The following is a 10,452-nucleotide window of genomic DNA, read 5'->3' as shown; positions in this document are numbered from 1 at the left end:
ATACCTGTACACTGACTGGTGTCTCTCAGTCCCCCCTCTCTCTCTCAGGGAGATATCTGTACACTGACTGGTGTCTCTCAGTACCCTCTCTCTCAGGGAGATATCTGTACACTGACTGGTGTCTCTCAGTCCCCCCTCTCTCTCTCAGGGAGATATCTGTACACTGACTGGTGTCTCTCAGTCCCCCCTCTCTCTCAGGGAGATATCTGTACACTGACTGGTGTCTCTCAGTACCCCTCTCAGGGAGATATCTGTACACTGACTGGTGTCTCTCAGTCCCCTCTCTCTCTCAGGGAGATATCTGTACACTGACTGGTGTCTCTCAGTCCCCTCTCTCTCTCTCAGGGAGATATCTGTACACTGACTGGTGTCTCTCAGTCCCCTCTCTCTCTCTCTCTCTCTCAGGGAGATATCTGGACACTGACTGGTGTCTCTCAGTCCTCTCTCTCTCTCTCTCAGGGAGATATCTGTACACTGACTGGTGTCTCTCAGTCCCCTCTCTCTCAGGGAGATATCTGTACACTGACTGGTGTCTCTCAGTCCCCTCTCTCTCTCTCAGGGAGATATCTGTACACTGACTGGTGTCTCTCAGTCCCCTCTCTCTCTCAGGGAGATATCTGTACACTGACTGGTGTCTCTCAGCCCCCCCTCTCTCTCAGGGAGATATCTGTACACTGACTGGGGTCTCTCAGTCCCCTCTCTCTCTCAGGGAGATATCTGTACACTGACTGGGGTCTCTCAGTCCCCTCTCTCTCTCAGGGAGATATCTGTACACTGACTGGTGTCTCTCAGTCCCGTCTCCCTCTCTCTCAGGGAGCTATCTGTTCACTGACTGGTGTCTCTCAGGGAGATATCTGTACACTGACTGGGGTCTCTCAGTCCCCTCTCTCTCTCTCAGGGAGATATCTGTACACTGACTGGTGTCTCTCAGTCCCCTCTCTCTCAGGAGATACCTGTACACTGACTGGTGTCTCTCAGTCCCCCCTCTCTCTCTCAGGTTGGGTTTCTGTCCGTTGTGCTGTAAGTGCAGGTTGATGTGAAATAATTTGCGAATGCGTTTTTGTTAATTAATTGAATATTTAATCTGAATCGATGAGTTGTTCACGTTGTTCTGGTCTCGTCCCGGTCACAGCTCCTGGCGAAACCTCACCGAGCACGGAGCCATCTGTCTCTCGTAATGTTCATCAAAACGTTCATTCTCAGCCACCGTGAAATGGGTCTTCCAGTCTCCCACCTCACCTGGGAGGGAGGGATAGAGGGAGAGACAGAGGGAGGGAGAGGGGGAAACAGGGAGGGAGAGGGTGGGAGGGAGAGAGAGAGAGACAGAGGGAGGGAGAGGGGGAAACAGGGAGGGAGAGGGTGGGGAGGGAGAGAGGGAGAGACAGAGGGAGGGAGAGGGGGAAACAGGGAGGGAGAGGGTGGGAGGGGAGAGAGAGACAGAGGAGGGAAGGAGGGAGAGAGAGACAAACACAGAAGGAGATTGATAGAGAGGGAGAGACAGAGACAGAGAGGGGGATAAAGAGAAATAGAGAGGGATAGGGATAGAGAAAGAGAGAGAGAGAGACAGTGAGGGGGAGATAGAGAGAGAGAGGGGGAGCAGACAGAGAGAGAGGCAGAGAGAGAGAGAGAGAGTGATAGACAGATAGAGGGGTAGGGATACAGAATGAGATGGAAAGACAGAGAGGAGGAGAGAGAGAGACAGACACAGAGAGAGAGGGATAGAGCAATAGAGAGGGGAGAGATAGAGAGGGAGAGGGATAGAGAGAGAGAGAGAGGGATAGAGAAACAGAGAGGAATAGGGATTGAGAGAGAGATACAGAGCGGGAGGAGCAGAGAGAGAGAGACAGACAGACAGAGAGAGAGAGAGACAGAGAGAGAGAGAGAGAGACGGAGAGAGAGAGACAGACAGACAGAGAGAGAGACAGAGAGAGAGAGAGACAGAGAGAGAGAGAGAGAGACGGAGAGAGAGAGAGAGAGAGACAGACAGACAGAGAGAGAGAGAGAGACAGACAGACAGAGAGAGAGAGAGAGACAGAGAGAGAGACAGAGACAGACAGACAGAGAGAGAGACAGAGAGAGAGAGAGAGAGAGACAGAGAGAGAGAGAGACAGACAGACAGAGAGAGAGACAGAGAGAGAGACAGACAGAGAGAGAGAGAGAGACAGACAGACAGAGAGAGAGAGAGAGACAGAGAGAGAGACAGAGAGAGAGAGAGAGACAGACAGACAGAGAGAGAGAGAGAGACAGACAGACAGAGAGAGAGACAGAGAGAGAGAGAGAGAGAGAGAGGGGGATGGAAAGAAGGGGAGGAGACGGTGTGTGGAGGGAGAGTGAGAGATTGGATCAGTAACCCCCGATCGGGTGGTGAGGCGAGTTGGGGTGGGGGGGGCGGGCGAGCTGTGTGGGGGGTATATATTGGTGACTGGGCAGCGAGGCAGCCTTCTGATCAGTTACCCCCCCTACACCCCCACTCCCCCCCTCCCCCGGGGAGGCGCAGGGAGGCTCTGCAGGGGGTGTGGGGAAAGGTCCGCACTGCTGTCCCCCTACCTCAGGGACAGGGCGAGGGAGGGAGGGAGAGAGGGAGTGTGGGAGGGGAGGGGAGGGGAGGGAGGGAGTGTGGGAGGGGAGGGGAGGGAGGGGATGGAGTGTGGGAGGGGAGGGGAGGGGAGGGAGGGAGTGTGGGAGGGGAGGGGAGGGAGGGGATGGAGTGAGGGAGGTGAGGGGAGGGGAGGGAGTGTTGTAGGAATCCTCTGTCCGGGGGATTCAGTGATGGTAACACCATTGAACGTCAAGGGGGCGATGGTTAGATTCTCTCTCAATGGGAACCCCCAGGATGTTGATAGTGGGGGGAGGGGGGATTCAGTGACGGTAACACCATTGAACGTCAAGGGGGCGATGGTTAGATTCTCTTTCCATCCGCCAATCTCATCCCTCTGACCCTTGACCCCCCCGGCCCAAGTTTGAACCCACCTTTCCTCATGAACCTGGAGATGGATTGGTCCATGATGTTGCTCGGTACCGTGGTGTAATTGGTCTGTGGGTTGTCCTTCATGACCTTGAAAGAGGAGAGATGGACAATCTTCTCGAGGACGTCATCTTCCAGAACCTTCCCCATGAACCGGGCCACCTTCTGGATCTCCCTCCTGGGGTTCTAGGTGGAGAGGAGCAAAGGAGAGAGGGGTTAGAGCTCCCGGGGTCAGGGTGAGGGACCATGCAGGGACAGGGGTCAGTGAGAGGGACATTCCAGGGTCAAGGGTCAGAGAGAGCGTCCATGCAGGGTCAGGGGTCAGAGTGAGGGGTTAGAGCTCCCAGGGTTGGTGAGAGGGTCCATGCAGGGTCAATGGGTCAGTGAGGGGGTTCATCCAGACCCTGACCATAAGGCCATGAGACATAGGAGTGGAAGTAAGGCCATTCGGCCCATCGAGTCCACTCCACCATTCAATCATGGTTGATGGCCATTTCCACTCCACTTCCCCTCATTCCCCCCGTAGCCCTTAATTCCTCGAGACGACAAGAATCTATCAATCTCTGCCTTGAAGACATTTAGCGTCCTGGCCTCCACTGCACTCTGCGGCAATGAATCCCACAGGCCCACCACCCTCTGCTGAAGAAATGTCTCCGCATTTCTGTTCGGAATTGACCCCCCTCTAATTCTCAGCCTGTGTCCACGGGTCCTAGTCTCCTCACCTAATGGAAACAATTTCCTAGCATCCACCCTTTCCAAGCCATGTATTATCTTGTACGTCTCTATTAAGTCTCCCTTAATCTTCTAAACTCAAATGAGTACAATCCCAGGATCCTCAGCCGTTCCTCGTATGTTAGACCTACCATTCCAGGGATCATCCGTGTGAATCTCCGCTGGACACGCTCCCAGTGCCAGTACGTCCTTCCTGAGGTGTGGGGACCAAGACTGGACACAGTACTCCAAATGGGGCCTAACCAGAGCTTTATAAAGTCTCAGTAGCACAACGGTGCTTTTATATTCCAACCCTCTTGAGATAAGAGACAACATTGCATTCGCTTTCTTAATCACGGACTCAACCTACATGTTTACCTTTAGAGAATCCTGGACTAGCACTCCCAGATCCCTTTGTATTTTGGCTTTACAAATTCTCTCACCGTTTAGAAAGTAGTCCATGCTTTTATTCTTTTTGACAAAGTGCAAGTCCTCGCATTTGCTCACGTTGAATTCCATCAGCCATTTCCTGGACCACTCTCCCCAAACTGTCTGGATCCCTCTGCAGCCTCCCCACTGCCTCAGTACTACCTGCCTGTCCACCTAACTTTTTATCATCTGCAAACTTCTCTAGAACGCCCCCTTCATCCAGGTCATTGATATATAACGTGAACAGCCGCGGGACATCACTCGTCACCGGCTGCCATTCCGAAAAAGGACCTTTTATCCCAACTCTCTGTCTTCTGTCAGACAGCCAATCCTCAATCCATCCCAGTAGCTCACCTCGAACACCATGGGCCCTCACCTTGCTCAGCAGCCTCCCGTGTGGCACCTTACCAAAGGCCTTTTGGAAGTCTAGATAGACCACATCCACTGGGGTTCCCTGGTCTAACCCATTTGTCACCTCTTCAAAGAATTCCAACAGGTTTGTCAGGCACGACCTCCCTTACTAAATCCACGTTGACTTGTCCTAATCCGACTCTGCTCTTCCAAGACGTCTTGTCTCCCTCCCCCTCCCTCTCCATCCCCCTCCCTCTCTCCCTGTCTCTACCCCCTCCGTTCTCGCTCTGTCACACCCTCCAACCCTCGTTCTCCCCCACACTCTCTCCATCTTTACCTCCTTCATGTCTTCATAGAAGAGGAAGAGAATCCGATGTTTCTCCTTCGCTTCCCACCAGCCCTTCGCATGGTCATACCAGGATCCCCAGGAAACTGGAACACACAGAGATCGCACAGTCAGATCCCAGTCTCCCTCCCCTCAAAACCCACTGCCACTGGGTCAAAGATTCAACACAGACAGTGTAGAGGGAGCTTTACTCTGTATCTAACCCCCTGCTGTCCCTGTCCCTGGGATGGGGGGACAGTGTAGAGGGAGATTTACTCTGTATCTAACCCCGTGCTGTCCCTGTCCCTGGGATAGGGGGGGACAGTGAAGAGGGAGCTTTACTCTGTATCTAACCCGTGCTGTCCCTGTCCCTGGGAAGGGGGGGGACAGTGTAGAGGGAGCTTTACTCTGTATCTAACCCGTGCAGTCCCTGTCCCTGGGTGGGTTTGATGGGGGGACGTGTAGAGGACGGTGTTCCTCACCTTGACCCTCCATGAAATTCCGGAGGAATTCCTGCCAGGTCCCAGGGTGAGGCATGCCTTGGTTCATCCGATGGAAGTGAAAGTAGGAGACCGCATTATCCTTGGCATTTCGAGCGACTACAATTACCTGGGAACAGGGAGAAAGATGCATTCATTAATCCCCTCAGTATCTCCCCCAACAATCTATCCATCTCCCAGTCTCCCGCACTCTCCCCGTGTCCCTCAGTGTCTCCCCCCAACAATCTATCCATCTCCCAGTCTCCTGCACTCTCCCCGTGTCCCTCAGTGTCTCCCCCCAACAATCTATCCATCTCCCACTCTCCCCGTGTCCCTCAGTGTCTCCCCCCAACAATCTATCCATCTCCCAGTCTCCCGCACTCTCCCCGTGTCCCTCAGTGTCTCCCCCCAACAATCTATCCATCTCCCAGTCTCCCGCACTCTCCCCGTGTCCCTCAGTGTCTCCCCCCAACAATCTATCCATCTCCCAGTCTCCCGCACTCTCCCGTGTCCCTCAGTGTCTCCCCCCAACAATCTATCCATCTCCCAGTCTCCCGCACTCTCCCCGTGTCCCTCAGTGTCTCCCCCTAACAATCTATCCATCTCCCAGTCTCCCGCACTCTCCCCGTGTCCCTCAGTGTCTCCCCCCAACAATCTATCCATCTCCCAGTCTCCCACACTCTCCCCGTGTCCCTCAGTGTCTCCCCCCAACAATCTATCCATCTCCCAGTCTCCCGCACTCTCCCCGTGTCCCTCAGTGTCTCCCTAACAATCTATCCATCTCCCAGTCTCCCGCACTCTCCCCGTGTCCCTCAGTTTTTCCCCCCAACAATCTATCCATCTCCCAGTCTCCCACACTCTCCCCGTGTCCCTCAGTGTCTCCCCCTAACAATCTATCCATCTCCCAGTCTCCCGCACTCTCCCGTGTCCCTCAGTGTCTCCCCCCAACAATCTATCCATCTCCCAGTCTCCCACACTCTCCCCGTGTCCCTCAGTGTCTCCCCCCAACAATCTATCCATCTCCCAGTCTCCCACACTCTCCCTGTGTCCCTCAGTGTCTCCCCCCAACAATCTAGCCATCTCCCAGTCTCCCACACTCTCCCCGTGTCCCTCAGTGTCTCCCCCCAACAATCTATCCATCTCCCAGTCTCCCACACTCTCCCTGTGTCCCTCAGTGTCTCCCCCCTCAGTCCCGTACCTTGCAGTCCTGCTCCCAGAAGGATTTGGGAACGAGTTGGAAAGGCAGGTGGGTTTTGACCGTCCGCGGTGACTCCATCTTCTCCAGCTGCTCGATTCCTGCAAATAACCGGGGGTCAGCGGTTCAATCCCCCGGGTGGGTACGGCCGGGAAGCAAGAATGGCAGGGATTTTCCAGGAGGTACAGGGTCGATCCGATCCAAGGACAAAGGGAGATCCTGGGGGGGGGGGGGAGGAATGGCCGGGGACGGCTCGTCCAGGGAAGTTAAGGACTGGATAAAGCTCAAAGAGATGTCGCGAACGTGAGTGTGGAGCCGGAGGACTGGAAAACTGTTAACGACCGACAGAGAATCACTAAAAAGATGACGCGCAGAGTAAAACTGAAGACAGAAATGTAGAACGAGCGTTTTCTTTGAGATACGTGAATGGAAACAAAGACAGTTAAGACTAAGAACGGGACCCTCGAAGAGAGAAATGGGTGAGCTTTTGTCTGGGGTACGAGGATAGGGCGGAAGAATTCAGCCTTGTCTAGAGAAGACTCGAGCAATTTCCTCAGATGTGTTCAAGGCTGAAGGAGCGAATGAATGAGCTCAAGGCAGGAAATTGGGCAGGAAATGCTGTAGGGGGTAATCCAGTCCGGGCGGTAAGTCCCCAGGGCCCGATGGTCTGCGTCCCAGGGAGGGGGGGAAAACTTCGAGGCAGGAGGCTGCACAAATTGCTGGAGGAAAGAGGAGATCACGGCTCAGATTTCATGCACGGGGGGGGACATCGCCCTCGACTAATCTTCTGGAACTCGTGTGAGGGCGCGGCTCGGAAGGCAGGCGCGGGAGAGCCGGTGGATGCGGTGCACCGGGACTTCCAGAAAGCCCGTGGGGAAGTCCCGCGCAGGGAGATGGGCGAGCAAAATTCGGGCGCGTGGTACTGGGGGGGGGGTGGGGAAAAAAAATGACTGCCTTGGATCGAAAATGGCTGACAGGAAGGCAGAGGGAGAGAGAGACGGGATAAACGGGGCCGTTTATCACGAGTTACCACAAGGTTCGGTACCGTGACCGCAGCAGTTTTAACACTATACATCAATGAAGGCGTTATGAAGGTGACCGAGCAGGTAGAGGAGGATAAACCAGTCGATGTGGGGTACAAGGATTTCGGCAAGGCGTTCAATAAGGTTCCCCACAATTGTACAAGTTGCGGAGGAATGGGATTGTGGGAGAGACAGCCGTTTGGATCAGGAATTGGCTTGCCGAGGGTGGTGGTTGACGGGAAATGTCCACCCTGGAGTCCAGCCACCAGTGGCGTACCGTAAGGGTCGGTGTTGGGTGTTCTTCATTGGATGAGGGCGGGTTAGTAAATTCGCGGGTGACACTAAGGTCGGTGGAGTTGTGGATAGTGACGAAGGATGTTGTCGGTTACAGAGGGACACAGATAAGCTGCAGAGCTGGGCCGAGAGGTGGCAAATGGAGTTTAACGCGGACAAGTGTGAGGTGACACACTTTGTTTGGAGTAACAGGAATGCAGAGTACTGGGCTAATGGTAAGCTTCTTGGCAGTGTAGGTGAGCAGAGAGATCTCGGGGTCCAGGTACACAGATCCCTGAAAGGTGCCACCCGGGTTGAGAGGGTTGTGAAGGAGGAATACGGGTGTGTTAGGTTTTATCGGGAGAGGGATGGAGTTCCGGAACCACGAGGTCATGCTGCAGCTGGACAGAACTCTGGTGCGGCCGCACTTGGGAGTATTATGTCCAGTTCTGGTCACCGCACGGTAGGAAGGGGGGGAAGCTTTGGGAAAGGGGACAGAGGAGATTTACCGGGATGTTGCCTGGTTTGGGAGGCAAGGTCTCACGAGGAAAGGCTGAGGGAACTGGAGGCTAGAGAGAAGACGGTTGAGAGGCGACTTAACAGAGACGTGTAAGATAATCAAGAGGGTTAGATAGGGTGGGCAGGGAGAGGCCTTTCCCTCAGATGGTGAGGGCGAGCACGAGGGGGTGTAGCTTTAAATTGAGGGGTGATAGATATAGGACAGATGTCAGAGGGAGTTTCTATACTCAGAGAGTAGTCAGGGTAGTAGATTCGCCAACTTTAAGTACATTTAAGTCGTCATTGGACAGGCCTATGGACGTACATGGAATAGTGTAGGTGGGATGGGCTTCAGATTGGGATGACAGGCCAGCACAACAGTGAGGGCCGAAGGGCTTGTACTGTGCTGTAATGGTCTATGTTCTAACTAATATTCACAAATTTGCTGATGATACTGAGCTGGGTGGCAGGGTGAAATGTGAGGGGGATGTTAGGAGATTACAGGGTGACCTGGACAGGTTAGGTGAGTGGGCAGATGCGTGGCAGATGCAGTTTAATGGGGATAAATGTGTGGTTATCCACTTTGGTGGCAAGAACAGGAAGGCAGATTACTACCTCAATGGAATCAATTTAGGTAAAGGGGCAGTACAGAGAGAGCTGGGTGTTCTTGTACACCAGTCAATGAAGGTAAGCATGCAGGTACAGCAGGTAGTGAAGAAGGCTAATAGCATGCTGGTCTTCATAACAAGAGGGATTGAGTATAGAAGCAAAGAGGTGCTTCTGCAGCTGTACAGGGCCCTGGTGAGACCACACCTGGAGTACCGTGTGCAGTTCTGGTCTCCAAATTTGAGGAAAGACATTCTGGCTATTGAGGGAGTGCAGTGTAGGGTCACGAGGTCAATTCCCGAAATGGCGGGACGATCATATGTTGGGGGCTTTCGACATTTATATAAATGATTTGGATGTGAGCATAAGAGGTACAGTTAGTAAGTTTGCAGATGACCCCAAAATTGGAGGTGTAGTGGACAGCGAAGGGGGTTACCTCAGATTACAACAGGATCTGGACCAGATGGGCCAATGGGCCGAGAAGTGGCAGATGGAGTTTAATTCAGATCAATGCGAGGTGCTGCACTTTGGGAAAGCAAATCTTAGCAGGACTTATACCCTTAATGGTAAGGTCCTAGGGAGTGTTGCTGAACACAGAGACCTTGGAGTGCAGGTTCATAGCTCCTTGAAAGTGGAGTCGCAGGTAGATAGCATAGTGAAGGCGCCGTTTGGTATGCTTTCCTTTATTGGTCAGAGTATTGAGTACAGGGAGTTGGGAGGGTCATGTTGCGGCTGCACAGGACATTGGTTAGAGGCCACTGTTGGAATATTGCGTGCAATTCTGGTCTCCTTCCTATCGGAAAGATGTTGGGAAACTTGAAAGGGTTCAGAAAAGATTTACAAGGACGTTGGAGGATCTGAGCTACAGGGAGAGGCTGAACAGGCTGGGGCTGTTTTCCCTGGAGTGTCGGAGGCTGAGGGGTGACCTTATAGAGGTTTATAAAATCACGAGGGGGACATGGATAGGGTAAACAGACAAGGTCTTTTCCCCCTGGGGTGGGGGAGCCCAGAACTAGAGGGGGGTAGGTTTAGGGTGAGAGGAGAAAGATATAAAAGGGACCTAAGGGGCAACATTTTCCCCCCGGGGGTGGTACGTGTGTGGAATGAGCTGCCAGAGGAAGTGGTGGAGGCTGGGACAATGACAACATTTAAGAGGCATCTGGATGGGTATAGGAATAGGGAGGGTTTGGAGGGATATGGGCCGGGTGCTGGCAGGTGGGACTAGATTGGATTGGGGTGTCTGGGCTAGCACGGACAGGTTGGGCCGAAGGGTCTGTTTCCGCGCTGCCTACCTCTGTGATTCTGTGGCTTGTATACCCTTGAGCTTAGAAGGATGAGAGGGGATCTGAGAGAGACGTTCAGGAATATGAAAGGATTGGACACTCTGGCGGCAGGAAACCTGTTCCTGCTGATGGGTGAGTCCCGAACCAGAGGACACAGCTTAAAGATACAGGGAGGGAGGCCATTCTGGACAGAGATGAGGAGAGACTTCTTCACCCAGAGAGTGGCGGCTGTGTGGAACGCTCTGGCCCTTCCGAGGCCAGAGGTCTAAAAGATGGTGGAATTAAGGGTCATGGGGATAAGGCAGGAACAGGAGA

General features: G+C 53.6%; 1 protein-coding gene across 1 annotated transcript; it reads right to left on the bottom strand.

The window, feature by feature from the left end:
* Positions 1–1,057: 1,057 nt before the first annotated feature.
* On the bottom strand, positions 1,058–6,576 carry LOC132813566 (sulfotransferase 1C4-like). The gene is made up of 5 exons (XM_060823199.1): positions 6,459–6,576; positions 5,264–5,390; positions 4,794–4,888; positions 2,971–3,151; positions 1,058–1,239 (listed from the first exon to the last, which is right to left on the bottom strand). Exons 1-5 carry the CDS (start codon positions 6,534–6,536, stop codon positions 1,127–1,129), a joined length of 594 nt encoding a protein of 197 aa, XP_060679182.1. The 5' UTR covers positions 6,537–6,576; the 3' UTR covers positions 1,058–1,126.
* Positions 6,577–10,452: the final 3,876 nt, after the last annotated feature.

This window comes from Hemiscyllium ocellatum, unplaced genomic scaffold (assembly GCF_020745735.1).
Source record: "Hemiscyllium ocellatum isolate sHemOce1 unplaced genomic scaffold, sHemOce1.pat.X.cur. scaffold_3859_pat_ctg1, whole genome shotgun sequence".
Lineage (NCBI taxonomy): Eukaryota > Metazoa > Chordata > Chondrichthyes > Orectolobiformes > Hemiscylliidae > Hemiscyllium > Hemiscyllium ocellatum.
This window is presented reverse-complemented; position numbering and strand designations above follow the sequence as displayed.